The 21,167-nt window shown below is 36.9% G+C and overlaps 1 protein-coding gene across 1 annotated transcript in view; it reads right to left on the bottom strand.

The window, feature by feature from the left end:
• Positions 1 to 6,430: 6,430 nt before the first annotated feature.
• The window catches only part of LOC126259886 (uncharacterized), a 110,762-nt gene continuing 96,025 nt past the window's right edge, over positions 6,431 to 21,167 (bottom strand). The window contains exons 6-8 of the mRNA XM_049956962.1: positions 14,362 to 14,567; positions 14,079 to 14,264; positions 6,431 to 6,889 (exon numbers count right to left, since the gene is read on the bottom strand). Of these exons, the coding sequence (XP_049812919.1) occupies positions 6,569 to 6,889; positions 14,079 to 14,264; positions 14,362 to 14,567 (713 nt within the window). The 3' untranslated portion in view covers positions 6,431 to 6,568. The remainder of the gene's footprint in view (positions 6,890 to 14,078; positions 14,265 to 14,361; positions 14,568 to 21,167) is intronic.

Below are 21,167 nucleotides of genomic sequence, written 5' to 3'. Positions count from 1 at the left end.
ACACCACATGTTACTTTCTGAAGCATTGAAATCGAGATTGCAATGTGCTTTTGTAACCCAGTCATAGCTCAAGTAACGTGATCTCATCAGCCGATGACAGTGGATATTCAAGAGCATAGGAAACGTGATATAGTCAGCCAATAGCAGCACTGTTAAGTAGGTGAACACACAATAGGAAAAGTTAATGTTTTAAATCAATATACATAGTGTTGGTATAAGAAAAGCAAAGATTTCACATATACTACTGGCCTCTAAGATTAATAAGCTGCAAGAGAAGCTACGCTCTGACATATAATGTTGATCTTTTCTACATGTGTTACACTTTAAGATACCTCATACAAATGTGCGAGTAAAATTTTAAATAACGACATAAATGTCTAAACTTCTGGGCTCGAAATTCCTCTAAATGGTCATCCTCAAAAAGTTGATTTTTAAATGAGAGTCAAATGCTCTGTGGCTTAAGAAATTTATCATATATTCCTGCACATCATTCATCTTGAATAAAAGGAAATTTACTTTGGAAGTAACGCTTTTCAACCCGCCATTCGCAATATTTTCCCGTGACCTGTCAGAAATAGGCATCACCGCACTAGCGCAGCTATGATAACACGGGAAGCCTGCATGTTCGTACATGTAAAACATTAAAAGATCTTACATTATGTCATAAAAGAAACAAAACATCAGAGGATACTCTAAGAGCATTGGAATTCCGTGAACTACATTAAAAATGCATAATTCGGCTTAAAGTATGAATGTATTTTAATTCAATTGATAGCTCCCAGCCACAGAAATGCCATTTTGTTTTCATTTGGTGTGAGAGCAATAAATGAAGAGGAACCAGTAAAATCACTAAAAATAAACATGGTCACGCGGAGACTACCCACCTCCCCACTACAACTCAGACTGCTCTGTACATCAGCCCCCTCCATCTACAGGATTTCCGAACTGGGGCTATACTAGCTTGACATCTTGCCGCTCTTTTTTTTTTAAAAAAAGCTCGCAATTAATACTGGATGGGATTATTTGAAACCAGTAGAACAAGAAATCTTCCGAAAATTTGCACTCTTTATTGCCTAGTTGCTACTAACTTGCTGTTTTGTGTGACACAGAATTAAATATAGGATACATAAAACCAGTAACAACAAGAGACAAGCAAGTACACATTTCTTCAATCCTTAAGTCCTAGCATTGTTTTCTCTCTCATCTTGCAACAGATTTACATGGCATGCTTTCCTTTCGGCGAAAGAATCTGTTACCTCATCAAAGTGCTTCAAACATTTTGCTACATGAAAAAACAAGATGTCGTCATCAAATACTGAAAAAGCTTAATACATATAGTATCCAAGAATGGTGTGGTTTCTCGACCTGATTACTTGTATTTTGTCACTGTCTGCTAGATAAAATGAAATAGGCCAGACTAATATTGCAGAAATTGTAACACACACAAAATAAACGAGACTGTTTTGGCACAAATGGTCATTTTTATAACACTACAGAATATAATTCATGAAATGCCAATCTCAAATGCCGATTAGGCCTATTACAAGCAGAAAGCTTTATGTTAGAAAATAGTTACGTATTTCATTCATACGCTCCAGCTTCTCGAGTGCAAGATCAAAAAGTAGCAGTACAAAATTTTTATATTTATTTGGAATCATCATACTCTTCCACAATTGGTGTGATGATCCTGTTTCTTCTCCTTCATCATTCTAACAAACAATCTTGTCATCACTATTTCTGTAACTATTCCTGCCAGTGTCTAAACTTATTCTTCAGTTAACTTCACTAATCCTGCCACAACCACTTGCTTAGTTATCCCATGTTTATTCTCCAGTTATGCATTATTGTGTGTTTGTACAACACATTTTCCAGGCTACACGCAGACTAGAACTTAAGTGGGTGCTAGTCAGGGACTGTACAACTAGCCCTTACTAGTGTAGCGGTCTGGTCAAAAATTTTCAGCCAAAATTTCATTTTCTTGGATACACCGAGAAGATTACTTGTAATCTTTCTTACCTGTCATTCCTGTTAGTCATTTATTTCCACTCTGGTAGTCTGACTATGGATATCGTTAGTAATTATAAAAACAATGATCATTCACAAACCCAGTCAACCACATAAACAAACAGCAATTGGCATTCACCCGTTCAGCTTTATTCCGCTCAGCTCGTATAGGCCTGTCCCCTTTCGTCTGCAAGAAAGTTTACTTCTAGATGGGACGGGGATTCCCCTGGCAGAGACATCATATATACCACACACGCATTCAAAAATCAACTTATGATTCATTCAGAAATAAACTTAGGATGTGTTCAAAAACCAGCAGAGATGCATTTCAAACTCATATGAATAATTAATAGAGCAAAGTGTGCTGGATGCTGGCACTTTGTGAAACAAGGTTTTTTCCCTCAAAAATATGAATTTGGTGTCCTCAACCCCCCCCCCCCCCCCCCCCGAACCGCAGCCCAGGGCACAGATACCCCATTTTGCTGCCCGTCCCCCCCCCCCCTCCCCCACCCCAGATCCAGGCCTGTTACACATGTGTGAATCTGTCAGGGAGAGCCAGTAAACTTTTTCTGAATAGCATCTGGCTGCTTGCTGCTACTGCTTATACAGTTAACAGCCACACTTCTGTAGCCAGAAGCAGGAGAAGGTACAACTCATACGCGACTCAACTGCGCATGCACATGAGCCCACTCGCAAGTGCTCAAACAAATCTAATGTAAACAGTTGTGATGTCAGGCTCATCAGAGGCAATTTTTTTGTTATGAAGCACTGCATAGTCTTCCTAAAGCCTTTGACGCAGTTTTTCTGTTAGCAGACTCTTATATGAGCACTGTGTTTTGCTGTATATGGTGCATTTCCTTTGCAACTTAGGTTTTATTTTATTTTCTTTTTTTCTCTTGTTCATGTTTTATTGCTGCAGTATTATTCTGCAGCATAGGGATATAGTAATATCCTTTGTCAGGGTATTGGTTCCTACCAGTCAAAATTACAAAAATTTAACTGAAAACCAAAACAATGAAAAATTGCCAGAATTCTAAAAACATTCCCAGGTTTTCTCCCAGATGAAAAAATTCCTGGGTTTTTCCTAGATCTCCTGGGTCGTATACACCCTGATGGATGCATGCCCTGATTATGTTGGAAAGGATGTTTTAAAACTGGCCCCCAATTGCTGCGACTGGTCCTCGATATTCTGGATACTGGCACTGGGATCGAGGTGATGTCCGAGGTGGCTCCATACATTCTATCATGGACAGATCTGGGGATCTTGCTGACCACATAAGCACCTCAATATCATGCAGACTATTGATAGATACATATGCCATTTGTGGATGAGCACTGTCCTGTTGGAGACTGGACCCCAACCCTGTCACATGAGAAGTAACACATGTAAACGACAGTTTACGCATGGGATATTAATTCCTTAGTCCGGCTGCTACTAGTCTATGAACAATGATGTGGAATGACACAAACATCACAAGGAATCCTTTCTTTGTTTTCCTATGGTAGGTGCAGATATGAAGGGGTTAAATTATGCTTGGTGCACAATATGGCGATCTTCCTTTTCTGGTAATCACATGTGGTCAATCAGAAACTTGATGGCTAGTATGCCTGCCCTCACATTCCCAAGCTCTCCAAAATCAGGCCACTCTCAGAGCCAAATGCCCCACAAATATGGATATTGTGCAATTCAACCAGTTGGCCAAATGGAGACCCATAATGAGGGCTCTTGCAAACTTTTGTCAGGTTCTAATAACATTGTCTCACATGAGTATACAGCATCTTTGTGTCCTTCAATGATCACTCAACATCTGGCACTGTTCAAGCCTCTCATATATATCGCAGACCTGGTTATAACTCAGACACTGGCAATTCTGCTGTGGATATGTGAAGAGGGTGAAGAACCTATCTCGTGAGTGCAATGTTATCCAAATTTGTAACAGCCTTAAGGTTATAAGTAATACAAGGTGAGAAGACTAGTGATACAGGGAAGTTTAATTATTTTCACCTTTGGAAAAATTAAACTCATGAGAGAGTGGGAAGGAGGGGTGTGAGGGTGCTTGGGAAGGGGGTTACTGGACAAAAAGTGTCACATTTTCCCTTCCTCTCTTTTCTTAATGGTCACCTCCCTCTGTCTACTCTCGGCTTTCTTTATTTACATTATTTGCTACACTTTTCATCTTTCTTCCTCTTTACTTCTTGCTCTGTCCTCCCTATCATCTCTGAACTGAAGCTGCCCTTTAGCTTATCTATATGCTATATTTGACGTCCTACCCTCTCTGACATTTCACTCATCTTCGTGTCCCCTTGTCCTCACACCATTTCACATAGCATGTGAGTTGAAGTTCAGAAATCCAAGATTAGTATTATCTACTGTAAGTTGTTTTTATAGGTAATACTACAAATTTCTTGTCCTGGAAGTAAGTAATGGAGAAAAAGTTTGTCACATTTTAATTTTATACCACAAAATTCTACAATAATGATAACTACAACAAAAACAATAATAATTTCTAAGGTCATGGTTAATAAAGTGGCATATCCATCTCCCCTTTACATTTAGTTTTTAAATTTCATTTGTAAAGTATGTAAGTTGTCTCTTTAACATGCCGCATTATAGTGTCCACATGTGCATTACACACACACACACACACACACACACACACACACACACACACATATATATATATATATATATATATATATATATATATATATATAATAGAGGAAAACATTCCACATAGGAAAAATATATCTAAAAACAAAGATGATGTGACTTACCAAATGAAAGTGCTGGCAGGTCGACAGACACATAAACAAACAAACACAAACATACACACAAAATTCAAGCTTTCGCGACAAACTGTTGCCTCATCAGGAAAGAGGGGAAGGAGAGGGAAAGACGAAAGGATGTGGGTTTTAAGGGAGAGGGTAAGGAGTCATTCCAACCCCGGGAGCGGAAAGACTTACCTTACGGGGAAAAAAAGGACAGGTATACACTCGCGCACACACACACACATATCCAGACACAAACAGACATATGTCTGCTTGTGTCTGTATATGTGTGGATGGATGTGTGTGTGTGTGGGGGGGGGGGGGGGGGGGCCGCGCGCGAGCGAGCGAGCGAGCGAGCGAGCGAGAGTGTATACCTGTCCTTTTTTCCCCCTAAGGTAAGTCTTTCCGCTCCCGGGATTGGAATGACTCCTTACCCTCTCCCTTAAAATCCACATCCTTTCGTCTTTCCCTCTCCTTCCCCTCTTTCCTGATGAGGCAACAGTTTGTTGCGAAAGCTTGAATTTTGTGTTTATGTTTGTGTTTGTTTGTGTGTCTGTCGACCTGCCAGCACTTTCATTTGGTAAGTCACATCATCTTTGTGTTTATATATATATATATATATATATATATATATATATATATATATATATATATATATATATATATATATATATATACACACACGATGTAAATTCATTGCAGTTGCTAATTCTTCCTCTACGGCCAGCATGCCGTTTTCCATAGCCATGAGCAAACACCACACTTTCAGTTTACCATATAACTGTCATTGTGTTCTGCACTGGTAACTTTAAGCTTCTTTTACAGTTGTTTTCTGTAATGAATTTTGAAAGGAGTGATATAAGCTCATGCCTGTTAAAGCTTTTAGCTTCTTGTTGAATACTGATACCCCGAATGTAAATATTTTGCTTCTTTATGGGCTGCAGTACTGCTTCAGTCGCCTTTGCACAATTTATGTTTTCCAGTGGACAAATGTATATTCTGTGCTCATCTTGTTGGAGATAACCAATTGAAAATAGTCTGAAGGCCAAACTTGCAATAGTGGAATATAATTAAAGTACAGTAAATATCAAAAATGACTACATTAAAAAAAATTAATGAGATGGTGAAACTGTAACAGACATAACATTACTATCACGTCCAAATTTGGTGGCTTTGCACAATCTTCAGATGAGGATTCCTAAAACTGTAACACAAATGACAATTTAATAATTATACTTAAACAATGAATAACACCACCACCACTGGATAACGCAAAATCAACCACCAAACTATTTCACTTCAAACACATTAAGTGGAAAGGCCTTCAATAATTTTAAGGACTTTTCAAAAGTTGCCAGATGACAACTTTCACAGCTTCAGGTAAATTTCATTAAGCAACAAGTTCCCATCATGTCTGCGAACTGTTTGCAACAGCAGCAACAGCAGCAGCAGCAGCAGTAGTAGTATTGATTCAGTCAGTAAAAGTAAAGTATTTTACAGTTATGTTTTATTACAAAAAAAGCACATGCTGCATAGCAACAGAGCTTCACTCAGATAATTGATTTTCAATTGAATGCTTGTTTGTAGTCACCAGGCTTTTTCTGATCCTTCAAAACTGTCAGGACAGCATTTTATTGAGTAAAATGCCAGCTTAAAATGCATTTTTTAAGAAATTGTGCTTTATTTACTGATAAACCTTTACAGAAGAAATACTCTTATAAACACTTGTGCCTACAATTGCAATTTTTGCAGTAAATATATCTTCATAATTATATTGTTCTTTATGCAGTATGTTTCACTCCTCAGAACGAGGTCTTGAAGTAGAAAGGATTGAGTCTGCTAGAACTTCTATCTCATCTTCGGGCAGCCATGCCTGCAGCACAGGGCGGTTACATACAACTGGATGCTCCTGCATAAGCCACTCACAGCCATCTGGGATGATGCACCGTACTTTCAGATTAATGCAACCACTCTTTATATACTGATTAACCATCAATGTGTATATTAATTTCACATAACTGGCATCTATACAAGAAGTTAATGGACCTTCAGTCAATGACTCAGCAGTCAACGCATCCAAGTAACCTTTAGTCACTATTGGGATTACATAGTTTACCTGGAAAAAAAAATTACATGTGTAAATATACTTTCACTAGAAAAAATATTTAGCAGTAAAAAGACAAGTGAGAAGAAAAGCTCTATCCTTGTGGTATTTACAACATGCAGATCACCTAAGACAGTATATTGCACAACTTCCTGACACTGTGACACAACATCAGCAGACAGCAAAGTAATCCATGTATTGAGGTCTCTGCCCCGAAGACTGGTTTGATGCAGTTCTCCATGCTAGAAGACCCTGTTCAAGACTCATCTCTGTATAATTACTGCAACCTGACATGCATTTGAACTTGCTTGCTGTAGTCAAGCCTTGATTTCCCACCACTACTAAAGAGACGATTCTTTGATTCTTCATAATCAATCCCTTTAACCCACCCCTTCTCTTACTCAACTGATCCATGAATTTATTTTCTTGGTAATTCAATAAAGTTAATATTTTTTGAAACATTGTCCATTTAAATAAAAATCTCAAAATTTTCAATTAAGTTGCTCTTACCTAGTTTGTTGATCTAGCCATCTAATCTTCAGCATTCTTCAGGAGCACCATATATGAAAAGATTCTATTGTCTTCTTGTCTTAACTGCTTATGTATGTTTCACTTCCATATGAGGCTACACTACAGACAAATGCTTTCAGAAAAGAGTTCCTAATACTTTATGTTCAACATTTCAGGAAAATTTTCTTGCTACTGAGAGTCTGCATTTTATACCCTCTTTCTTTCTCTACTTCAAACACTGTCAGTTAGTTTGCAGACGAAATAGCAAAACTCATCTATTTATACTGTCTCCTTTCCTAATCTTATTCTCTCACTACCACCTGATTTACTTCAGCTACATTCCACTACACTTGTTCTACTGATGTTGACATTTGTCTTTTAACTTCTTTTCGAAATCCTATCCATTCCATTTAACTGCTCTTGCAAGTCCTTTACCATCAATTTTTTATTTCTTCACCCTGTACTTTAATTTCCTTTCCAAATTTTACCTTTGTTCCTTCACAGCTTGCTCAGTATACAGACCGACTAACGTGAGGACTAATATAGAACCTTGTCTAAACTTTTTCAACTACTACTTTCATTTCATGTTCTTCAATTCTTATAACTCCAGAATTGTTTCCATAAAAGTTACAGATAACCTTTTGCTCATTGTATTTTATGCCTGCCATCTACCGAATGTCAGATAGTCCATTCGAATCAACACTTTCAAAAGCTTTCTCCGGATCTTGCCTTTTCTCAGTCTGTCTTCTAAGATTAGTTGCTGGATCAATATTGACTAGTATGTTCCTACACTACTCCAGATCCCAAACTGATCTCCCCAAGATTGGCTTCTACCAATCTTTCCATTCTTTTTGTAAAAGATTCATCTCATCTCAGTATTTTACAAATATGATTTTTAAACTCTTAGTTTGCTAATATTCACCCTTCTCAACACCAGCTGTCTTTACATTATCCTTTAAATCAGAGCATATTTCATCTGTCTCACAAGTCTTGTATACTAGGTTGAATGGTTATATCATGATTTTTCTCCCAAGGTTCTATATAATTCTTGGGAAATGGTGTCTAGTCCATACGACTTTTTTGACTTATGTCTTTCAATGCTCTATCAAATTCTTCTTGCAATTTCGTATCTCCCATCCCACATTCATTTAAATTATCTTCCCTTTCCATAATATGATCTTCCAGCCAATTCCATTTGTACAGTGCTTCTATATATTCCTTCCATCTTTCAACCGTCTCTTCTTCGTTTGAACTGACTTGCTGTCTAAGCACTTGATAATCATACATCTGCTTCTCTCTTCTCCAATATTCCTTTTTTTCTTTTGTTTATTTTCCAGTAAGTGGCATCTACCTATTCCATGGTCTTGTATGTTTATAACTTTCTATTTTTCCTCTAGCCATTCATGGTTTGCTGTTTTGCATTTCCTGTCAATGCCAATTTTTAAGACATCTGTATTCCCTTTTACTATCTTTACTTCTCCCTTCATCAGTTACATTCAATATCCTCTGTGCCATATCCTGTGTGAATGAGCCTTGTCTCTTTTTCTAATTGTTCCTCTGCTGCCTTCAATAAACTGTCTACTAAAGGTAGCCATTCATCTTCCATTGAATTCCTTTCCCCCTGTTTCAGTCAAGTGTTGGCTAGTCCCCCCTTTGAAACTCTAAACAACCTCTGGTTCTTCCAATTTATCCACGTCCCATCTCCTTAATTTCATACCATTCCACAATTTTTTAAATTTTTATCTAAAGTTTTTCACCACACATTACAGCCAATGTCTACATCTGCCACAGAAATTTTCTGCAGTTTAAAAATCTGGTTTCAAAATCTCTGTCTCACCATTATACAAACTATCTGAAACCTTCTACTGTCTCCAGGTCTCTCCCATGTATGCAACCATCCTATATGGCTCTTAAACCATGTGCTCTGTTTAAAATTCGAGCTGGTAGTTTTCCCCTTCATTCCTCTCCCCCAGCTCATATGCTCCTACAATTCATTTTCGCACTATTGAATTCCAGTCCCCATAATTATTAAATTTTTGTCTCCCTTAATGATGTGAATAATTTATTTTATCGTGTCACATATTTCTTCAATTTTTTCATCATCTGCTCAGCAAGTAGACAAACTTCTACTACCGTGGCATGTGTAGGTACATCCACAGGTAACTACATTTTCATCACAGTAATAGGAAAATTTGAGATAAATACAGCAATGGACTTTTATTTATGCCATTCACATGCACAATGTAATGCTTGTAGTAAAAGCGCAGAGATTTCAGAGTGAGACCAAAAGAGGTACAAAGTTGTAAATAAATATGAAATACTGTATTGGTTAACAAGCTGTTATGCACAATTCATTGAAGAAACAACTTTGCTAATTTTGAATACACTGTATGTAAACTCTGATCATTAAATTTTAATTACCTTAGCTCATGGATAATATTACAATGATGAAAATACCAGGATATACACAACAAACAAAAATTAGTACAGGCAACCACTCATATCCAGTTGGTTGATACGTAAACACACACACACACACACACACACACACACACACACACACACACACAGAGAGAGAGAGAGAGAGAGAGAGAGAGAGAGAGAGAGAGAGAGAGAGAGAGTCATGGCGAGTAAGTGCCGCCATTACAATAAGCACCGTCAACACCCAAATCCAGGACGCGTCTGAAGTGGGAACCATCGGCATCCTGGTCAGCGTCTGTTCACACAATGTGCGGCTGGTCATAATGCTCCAGGAACTAACAATCCCTGGTTCTAAACACCCAGTGGAAACACTGGACCAACTTGATTACAAGCAAGTATGACTCGTGCAAGTAGTAACAACATTACCCCAGGTGGTAACCAATCCACCCATCAACAGATGGCAACCAGGAATTCGGATTCTGGGGAACCTGGACTTACACGATTACATCAGAGAAAGTCGGAGCTCTCTGGCAAACTTCCACTTAAAACACCTACATACATTGGAACCTTTAACATAAATACATTAATCCAACCAGGAAAACTTCTAAACCTTACAACAGAACTTGAAAAGCAAAAGATAGTAATACTAGCTTTACAGGAGACACGTTTTACAGATGAAGAAACATCAGATTATGGCAACTATCGCATCTTTAAGAGCAAGACGGATAAACGAATCGGAAGAGGAGCCCCCCATCTCGGGATGGCGTTTATCATACACAAGAGCGTGCTCAGCTCCATCAATGAAGTTACTCCCGTAAATAATAGGATAATGACGATGTGGTTACAGTGTGCCAACAAAACATACACAATGGTTAATGTTCATGCTCCCACAAACGGAGACAACAAGAAAAACCCCATAGAAACAGAAAAGTTCTGGGAAAATTTGGAGAATATAATGGCCAGGATTCCAAAAGATGATACAAAAGTTCTACTCGGCGATTTTAATACCCAAATGGGTAGAGAGAAAATCCACCCAAAAACCGTAGGCAAATATCCTGCACATAAATTTACCAATAAAAATGGTACAAGGCTCGTCAAACTGTGTAAGCAGAATAACCTGAAGATAGTGTCAACATCTCTAAGAAAATGTCCAAGAAAACAAAAGACATGGAGATCTCCTATACAACAAATTGGCGAGTTTCAAATAGATCATGTGGCGATTTCATACCCAGTACAAAAAGAAATTTACGACGTCAAAGTACGCAGAGGAGCAAACATTGATTCAGACCATTACCTAACTAGAATTAAAATCAAGTTTACAGCACGAAGAAGTCATCAGAAGAAAACAGAAATATGACACCAAGAAGATTAAAGAATCTAAAGTAAAAGAAGAATGGGAGAAGGAAAAGGCAAACACATGGGAAGAATTTCATTCTAAAATCACGCGAATAGCTAAGGAAACTATTCCCTTGAAAAAGATATTCCAACACCCTTGGTGGGATTTGGACTGTGAAAATGCATTGGAAAGGAGAAAAAAGGCATTTCAAGAATATAACAGTAAAAAATCACAAGAAAGTCTACATTTATTTAACGAGGTTAGAAAACAGGTTTCAAAATCTATTAGGCAAGCAAAAAGGAAGTACACAAAGGCACAACTGGATGCCATAGAAGAAAATTTCCAAAACTATAATACAAGAGACTTCTACAGAACTTTCGCAAATAAAATACGAGGATATATCCCTCAAAATTAAATTTATGTTTCAGAAAACCAGATGGTAAATTAGCCCTAACAAACCAGGAAAACTGTCAAGTATTGGCTCAATATTTTTCTAACCTACTAAATTGCCCAGAACCTAGTTTAAGGTTTCCCAAAGAAATCTGTGCCAACGCTCAACCGGATTCATTACCACCAACACAGGAAGAAATCAAATGTCACATTAAAAACTTAAAAAATAATAGAACATCTGGCGAAGATGGCATTGTTGCAGAGATATTAAAAAACCTAGGACCAAAGACGTTGCAAGAGCTCACAAAAATAATAACAAAAATATGGGAAACAGAAAAATTACCAGAGGAGTGGAAATGTGCCCTTATTCACCCGTTACATAAAAAAGGAGACAGAACAAATGTCAATAACTACAGGGGAATCTCACTTTTACAAGTCACCTACAAAATTCTCTCAACATGCCTGCTGAAAAGAACACAAGAGCAGCTGGAATGCCAAATTGGTGATTATCAAGCAGGCTTCCGCCCCGTTCGCTCATGCATAGAACAAATATTTAATTTAAAGACAATATTAAAACACAAAGCAATTAGAAATGCCCCCATAATTTGTACATTTGTAGATTTTAAGAAAGCCTATGACTCAATTGACTGGCAATCTTTGTTTAACATTTTAGAGGAACTTGGACTTGACTCCAAAACACTAAGGCTTATCAAAGAATCACTGACAGACACTGTATCTAAAGTTAAATTCAGGGGAGAAATCTCTGAACCTTTTCTCATAAAAACTGGAGTACGTCAAGGTGACGGGCTATCTCCACTTTTGTTTAATATAGTCCTGGATAAAGTCATTAAGGAATGGGAAAAAGAATTAAAAAATCAATCCTACTGGAAACCAATCCATCTTGGTAGAACCAAAGACAACGTGGAGATATCTTGTTTAGCATTCGCGGACGACTTGGCCATACTTGCAGATGATGAAGAAATCGCCACCAAACAAATAGAGATCCTTAAGGAATGCGCGGATAAAGTAGGTTTACAAATTTCGTTTCAAAAGACAGAATTTTTCTGTACAAAATTCCATATACACAGTTTGAACACAAAATATGGAAAAATAAATAGAGTAAAACATTTTAAATACCTAGGTGAAATTTTGGAGCCAACCGGAGGAGAGAAAGTTGCACAGAAGATCAGACAACAGAAAATGAAGAGAGCATATGGTATGACACATGAAATATACAATAAAAAATGCATCTCCTCGAACACAAAAATCAGACACTACTGCGCAGTAATTAAGCCAGCAGCACTATATGCTAGTGAAACGCTCACACTCCACACAAAATGTGATTTAGAAAAAATACTAAAAGAAGAACGAAAAATTATGAGAAAGATTTTAGGCCCAAAATTAACAGAGGAAGGATACCGGATACAATCAAGAAGAACCACAGAAACTATATCAAACCTGGCAGCAGACATAAGAAGGCGAAGATTAAAATTTTATGGACATGTCACTAGACTTCCCCCCACACGACTCACCAACAGAATTCTCACTTACATAGAAAAAGTCAAATCAACAACACCATGGATTAGCCAAGTAAAATTAGATTTACAAAAAGCAAATATTGAACTTAAAGATGTCAAAGATAGAAAAACTTTTAGAAATAAGGTGGAAAAGTGGAATGTATTGTCGGAGAAGGAAGCACTAAAGAGACCAGGAACAAAATGGACAGAAGAAAGAAAAAGAAAACATGGAGAACGAATGAAAGAAGTATGGAAGAAACGACATCAGAAAGCTTTGCGTGATCCTTCTGGGTCCATCCGCGATATATATATATATATATATATATATATATATATATATATAAAAGCGCTGGCAGGTCGATAGACACACAAACAAACACAAACATACACACAAAATTCAAGCTTTCGCAACAAACTGTTGCCTCATCAGGAATTTTTTCCACGTGGAATGTTTCCCTCTGTTATATATATATATATATATATATATATATATATATATATATATATATATATATATAGAGAGAGAGAGAGAGAGAGAGAGAGAGAGAGAGAGAGAGAGAGAGAGGGGGGTCTACACATCACTATCTTTTGAGCTTCAGCTCTTTTCCCACTTATTTTGATATACACACACAGTGAGCACTTTAATTCTGGATTAGCCTATAGACACAAAGGGACTGCAGAATAACTTATTTGTTGTTCATTGTCTTCTCAAATAATAAACATAAGTTAATTCTGTTATGCCAGCTGTTTGAAAGTTTTTGTTACAACAAAACCATATTACATCTGGAACTGTGACTAAATTAATTACTGCTGTAAAATTTATACTTTTCTTCCATGGTCGTTGTTAAGTAGTAGAGAATTTCCACAAAAATTACTCATGAAACTCCAATTAGAAACAACAGAAGAACATCTTAGTTGTTTGAAGACAGTTGTTATGAACAAATACAGTAAGCTACACCACACTGCAGGAATAAAGGACCTTTCTAAATTACTGTATTGTTATTCTTCATGTATAAAAATTGTATACCTGTGGAAAGAATTCTGTTATAAACAATTCAGGATTTGAAACTAGACGATTACGGTGTTCGTCTAGTATCAAAACTCCTATACGGTTTTTTCTCAATGCTGATGCTATGCTCTTTGCGCAACTGAATCCATCTACTGAAAATGTCAGCATAACTATGGCCTTGTAACGTGTCCTCTTTGGTCGTATCTGAAACAGGATATAGAATTTACCAAAAGCAAGAAACAATCAAATTGCAGATTCTTATTTCTGCTGTTATGGAATGTAAATGTACAGATGATCATACCATATCTTTCACACAGTTTTCCTCTGATTTTATGAAACTTCTAGTAGCCATTCTCTCTGAGCAGAAAGGTCTCTCACTGATGTTTTCAGGGAAGTTGTATGTCTGCACAGTGTCAGATGTACAGAATATCTCATATTTTTTTGGAAGAGGTGGTAATTGTGGTTTACTGAAGAAAAGGTGATCATCACTGGGAATCTTGTGAAGTTCTGAAACAAAACAATGCAATTTTTTGAATACTGTGATTAACACAATCAACTGGCAGGGAAAAAAAGCACATTCTTTTTCCAGCCATCCCCCCGTCCCACATTCCACTAGCCTCTTGCTGCTCCATTTAGAAACTACTTTCCAAATACAACAGTTTCAGCCTCAATATAGTAGCTACATACTAAGAAAGGAATATTCATGATCCTAAATTGTATAAAGTTTCAAGTTGCCTTGAAAGTTCCCTGGCAGAAACAGTGAATTCAAGAAAAATGTGTGTAAATATTACTTGTAAAATACTGGCTCTACCAAATGAAACTATAATAAAACAAAATAACTTATCAATTAAGAGCAGTGTAGTCAGGAACAAAAGAGGCACATTCTAGAAATTTGTCTATCTTTACATGAGATGTAGAGCTTGAAGGAAACAAGATATTTTAGAAATTACAAGTGTCACTCAAAAAGTTTAGTAATGCAAATCCCTTCTTAAAAATGGGAATGATCTGTGCCTTTTTGCACTTAATTCAAGTAATTTGTTGCTTCAGTGACCTATTGTAAAGTGCTGCTAAGAGGCTAGCTGTTTCGCATTAGCTACAAATAACCATACAGATATTCAATTAGGACCTATAGCATTCTTCTGTTAAGCTATTTTTGGTGGCTTTCTATTCTGTGATCTGCAGCCTGCAAGCTACCTTATGGTTTGTGGCCTACGTTACTTCAGGTAGCACTATTGTTTCCCACCATTCACTGCACCATTTTTGAACACTGCACAGGAGAAACAACTCTTGCTAAGCCTTGATATGTGTTAGAATTTATCTAGTTTTCCCATCATGATAATTTTGCAATGAATGTGGGAAGAATTAATGTGCACATCTCTGTCATGCTTCTGCATCCCACATGGACAAGTGTTTTCCAAAAAGATTCATAAACACATGCATAAAACACCTTACACAAACACATTACACATGTTCTACAATTGATTGACATCAGTGATAGTGGCCTATAGATATCTGTCCACCAATGTTTCTTGGAAATGGGAGTGATCTGCGCCCTTTTGCAATTGCTTCAAATACTTTGTTGCTCCAATGACCTACAGTAAAATGCTGCTAAGAGGAGAACTAGTTGTTCCGCATAATCTACAAATAACCATATAGGTATCCCATCAGGACAAACAGCCATTCTTCTGTAGAGCTATTTTCATTGGCTTTCTATTCTGTGATCGAGTATCTCAATATCTGTCATTTCAGCAATGACTGAAAGGAAGAACAGAAGGATTTTTTTTTTATCAGTGAAGCAATTTCAGAAGACTGAATTCATTATTTTGGCCTTCTCTCTGTCATCCTCCATTTTGGTATTAATATGATCACTAAGAAACTGTATAGATAATATTAATCCACTTATTCACTTTACAAAAGAACAAAATATCATAAGATTTTTCATCAGTATGGAAGAAAATTTTACTTTTGGGCTCACTGAATGACTCACATTGCTCTCCTTATCTTCACATGGTATTTCCCCAATTTTCTGTTTTCAGTAACATTTACCCCTAGAACAAATGTACCGACTTGTTTTTGCTTGTTACAAGAATTGCATCAGAAAGACGCAATACTCTTACATCTTACTTTCAAGTTTTGGAAAGAATGATAACAAACAATCAACAAGAAGATAATCAGAAATGGAGCTCCAGCTCAGACTGGGCAAGAATGGAGAAAGACTGGCTCAGTAGTTTGCTAAGGAATCATCACAGATTAGTAGTGAAATCACATAAAACCTTGGATAGATGGACAATGATTTTAATACAATTTCTTCCAATGCAAGTTCATTATTTTGTATTTCCAATTTTCATGAGATTTTGATAAAGTAATGTGAACATTGTGTTACATATGTTTCATTTCTGGAGCTTCTTTTCTCAAACGCCTGTAAGGCACTACATCTTTTAGTTTTTCCTGACACTATACTCTTTGGCAGTGTTCTGAACTACTAGTATATTATTGATCATTGTGTTACTGGGTTAGTTTACCATGTTTTAGGACCTTACACATTTCCAACAAAGAGAAATTGCCAGTGTCCTCTTGGTGAGTAAATAACAGCTAAATAACTGCTAGAGATAGCATTATCTAGCATCATAAAGCAACATAAATCATATGAAAACTTTCGAAAGGTACAATAATGAAAGAAAAAGTCTTGCAAAATGTCATTTTTTGTAAACATACAAATGAAGCTTGTTGTATAGCACATAGTTTAATGAATATAATGACAAATTAAATTCCCTGATAGTTAACAAATCTTGGCTTCTGAGAATGCGAGAAGGTACAAATCTGAATTCTGTAAGAGTCTGGACTTATAAATGAGTAAGCAACCTGTTGATGGAAGACCTGTTACAATTGTATTTTTAAATTCTGATACTGATTGGCATTTTGTATGTTCATGGTACTCCTGGGCTCAAATGAGACACTTAGCATTACTGAACATCCTATCACACTTATATAGGTCGAAATGGTTTACCTTCTGCTGTTAGCCACTTCACAGTAGGTGGTACATTGAAATAATCAAATACTTCCACTGTGAGCATTAGTAAACAATTGACAGAAAAAGTAGTAAGAAGCACTACAGAAGATGAATGGATATCTTTGAGAGATGAAATAGTGAAGGCAGCAGAGAATCAAATAACAAAAAGATAAGGCTCAGCAGAAATCACTGGAAGATACATGGGAATTTAATTTATGAAAGGATAAAATATAAAACACTGCAAATGAACTGGTCGAAAGAAAAACAGGTGTTTAAAAAATGAGACTGACAGAAAATGCAAAATGGTTAAGACGGAATGGTTACAGGAATAATGCACGCTGTAGAAACATGCATGGCTAGGGCAAAGATAAATACTGCCTATAGAAAAATTAGAGAGGTCTTAGGAGAAAAGTGAAGCAGCTGCATGAATGTCAAGATTCAAATGAAAAGCCAATACTAACAAACAAAGCAAGAGTTGAAACATGGAAGGAAAGCTTGTAGTGATACATCCCATTCCTTGACAGAGAGATATCACATCCTTAGATACATATGTCAGAGAAAAGATGTTCGTCACAGAGAGTAGTTGGTAAGTGGTGAGCACCCCACTGTTGGGAGGTGTTTTAAATCATAGGTACTGATACCAGTGCTGAAGATCCAATGACTTTATGGAAATGGGTAGCACTCAGACAACCCAACCCGCTGAGGTGGAGATAGGAGTTCTATGGAGCAGTTGGAGTGGAAGAAAGAGCTCCAGGAAATTTAAGAATGCAAAATGTCAAAGACAATAAATGTACTGTGACTTAATTATCAATTTGAATATCAGATCTGTTATGTGCATAGTAGAGACAGGCAGTATTTGAGTTGGTAGCTGTCCTCATTTATCAGGTATTGAGTTGTAATTTTGAAGACAATATAGGAAGGTGAACTGAATCCCACTTCTTATTTATGTGGTAGAGTGAAGGACAAAGAAGGCACTCGAATTCAGGTTATGGACTAGCTGGACCCTGATTAATAATACTTAACAGCTACCAGATATTCGGTAAGCAACATTCAATGTATATAAAAGGTGTGTTCAGGTGGCAACTTATTTGTTTGGTGCATGAGAATAAGTATAACAAACCACTATGCAGCCAAAGCCAATGTGAAAAACCTCAAGCTATAAAAGTGCAATGAATTTGAAGACAATGTTGTAAAAGGGGAAGAGGATGCAAATAAAGATGAGATGAAGGATACGATACTGCAAGAAGAATTTGACAGAGCTCTGAAAGACTTAGAGGGAAACAAGGCCCCTAGAGTAGATGACATTCCCTCTAATCACCGAGACTCTTGGGGGAGCCAGCCATGACAAAACTATTCCTCCTGGTATGCAAAATGCGAGTCATGATCGAAAAACATGGTGAATAGTTTTATTAGAAACAAAGCAATAAGCTTGCATGGAATTTGATTTAATCTCCTTCAAAGTACTGTCACTGGCTAGCAATGTACTTATCCCAATGTTTAATCAATGACTGGAAGCATTTCTGGAAGGCTTCTTTTGGAAGAGTATTCAGAATCTCTGTCATGGCCTTCTCAATGTCAGGAATTGTGTCAAACTATTTTCCTTTAAGCAGTGCTTTAGTTTTTGGAAAGAGGCAGGATTCACAAAATGAGTAAGGCAGTTGTGGACAGATAATAACGCTTTTCTGGCCAAAAACTAAGGAATCAAATGCGAGGTGTGGCACAGTGCACTGTCACAATACAGGAAGCCACTGGCCAATTTTTCTGGCCCCTCTCTTTGTACACGAGTTCCCAGGGATAGGCTACAAACCTGTACACTCAGTGTACATGATTGCACTATGCTCTCAATATTAGAAGGGGGGAGGGGGGGGGGGAGGAAGAGGAGGAAGAAGAAGAAGAAGAAGAAGAAGAAGAAGAAGGAAGAAACAAACAAACATACATACATACATGAGTATGACTTTGCTATTTAATTTTGACTGACATGTCTTGTTAGGGTGAAGAGGTTCACTGGTTTTCCATTGGAAATCTGGATTTTCATCTCAGCATCAAACAAATGGATGCAATTTTGATATCTAGTTACAATTTTGGGCATGAAGTCTCAACCTAAATGAAGATGATCATTCAACTCTAAGCAAACAGACACATGATTTTTTCTCCTGTTCACCACTCAAAAAGTCTGGGAACAAATTTTACACCTACTAATCTAATTTGCAAATTATGAAGAGATGCTAAGTTCTTCAGTATGCTCTTCAACGGTTATCCACCTGTTTGAACATACAATTTTTTTTCACTTTTTGCCGCCGTCTGCTTGAAAAAACAATTTTTGACACTTTTTGGATATGTTCTTGTGGTTTTGAGGTTAATGGATGTTCTGAACATTATTTGTCTTCTAATGATTCACTTTCACTTTTAAATCACTCATACCACTTGTAGAAAGTCTTCAGAGTTACAGCATTGGCGCCATACACCAATTTCAACATTTCATTAGTTTCTTTAGAATGTTTGTGCAACTTGAAACAGAACTTAATGGTCATGCACTGTTCATAATCCTTGATGTGTTACAGACATAGTAAACAGCACATCACTCTAGCATCTCTAGATGTTGACTGACAAGTCAGAATGAGTTCCAACTTGGCACTGCCCATTTCGACGGATCAGGCTATTGGACAAATTACATCAAATGGTTGTAGTGTCAGCAGCTGCTGTTAAAAAATCAGTCATCACATTTTTTGATTGCGTGTCGTATATGAGACAGATCAAATACCCTTCTACTTCAAGAAGAATATAACTGCTCCATTTCCAAAGCACGTAGGTGCCAATAGGTGTGAATATTACCAAACCTCCAGTTTGATAAGTCATGGCTGCAAAATACTGTTAGACATTATTTACAGAATAGAAATTCTGATGAAAGGTGATCTCGGGGAACGTCAGTTTGGGTTCAGGAGAAATGTAGGAACAAGCATGGCAATACTGAGCCCACGATTTACCTTAGAAGATAGACTGAAGAAAGGAAGACTTAAATATAATTTGTAGATTTAGAGAAAGCTTTTGTGGTGACTGGAATACACTTGTGGAATACACTTGTGGAATTTGGGCAGGGAACTACAGTTGACACATTCCACACTGCTATGTATGCGCCTTGACTGTGCAGGTGCACTGGCGATTTTCATATTTAGCACACTTCGCTAATACAAAGCCAACACAAAACTGTACGAGGTTAAAGTAAAGCACGATTTACATTTATGTTTTTATTGATCCGGTGAACCTAATAAAACACGTCGCAGATGTGTATCTGCAATAGTTTTCCAAAACATTCCGAGAAGCAAAGACATAATTTTGTTAAATTTTTAATTTAGTAACTACTTGTTTTTTAAATGTCAGAAAATTGCACAAAGTTTTCAACAGAAGTTGTAGAGAATTTAATTTTCGAAAATTGATAGTAATAATGTTAACAGAAACTGTATAAATGTCAGATAATCTGCTTTTATTAATACCATAGCACACACGAATTCATGTTAAAGAGGAAACAACAAAGCTCAGTGGTAAGGAAGTTGTACAATGTACAAACAGTTTCACAATACATTGACAATAATTGTTCAAAAATGTCTCCACCGAGTTCAACGCATTTAGCTGCACATGTATGAACAACTTTTGTTGCTCATTTCAGTTTCACAGGGTTGTTCTTAATTTCGACTATTGCATGCATTGCAACTATTGCAGAAACACATCTGGGACATTTTATTAGATTCACCAGACCAATAACAAAATAAGCAGGAATCATGCTTTACTTTAACCTTTTACAGTTTTGCGATGGCTTCATATTAGCAAAGTTGCTAAATTTCATGCAAAATCTTATTAGCCGCTAACTCCATAACTACAAATTTGCGGACCTATGTTTATACGAACTTTTTCCTTTAGTTTTACTTGTAAAATAACATATTAAAATATTTGCATATCCTCGTGAATCACCCTGTATATTTTATACAGAATTCACTGTCAAGTGGTAATCCTGAAAGCAGTGAGGTACACAGAGACCTACATTGCAGTCTTTGCACCACCATCTACTTTTTTTCTTATACGCTTGCCAGTCTCTTTGTTCC

The sequence above is a fragment of the Schistocerca nitens genome, chromosome 1, assembly GCF_023898315.1.
Source record: "Schistocerca nitens isolate TAMUIC-IGC-003100 chromosome 1, iqSchNite1.1, whole genome shotgun sequence".
NCBI lineage: Eukaryota > Metazoa > Arthropoda > Insecta > Orthoptera > Acrididae > Schistocerca > Schistocerca nitens.
The sequence above is the reverse complement of the archived record's forward strand: the minus strand, read 5'-3'. Positions and strand labels throughout refer to the sequence as shown.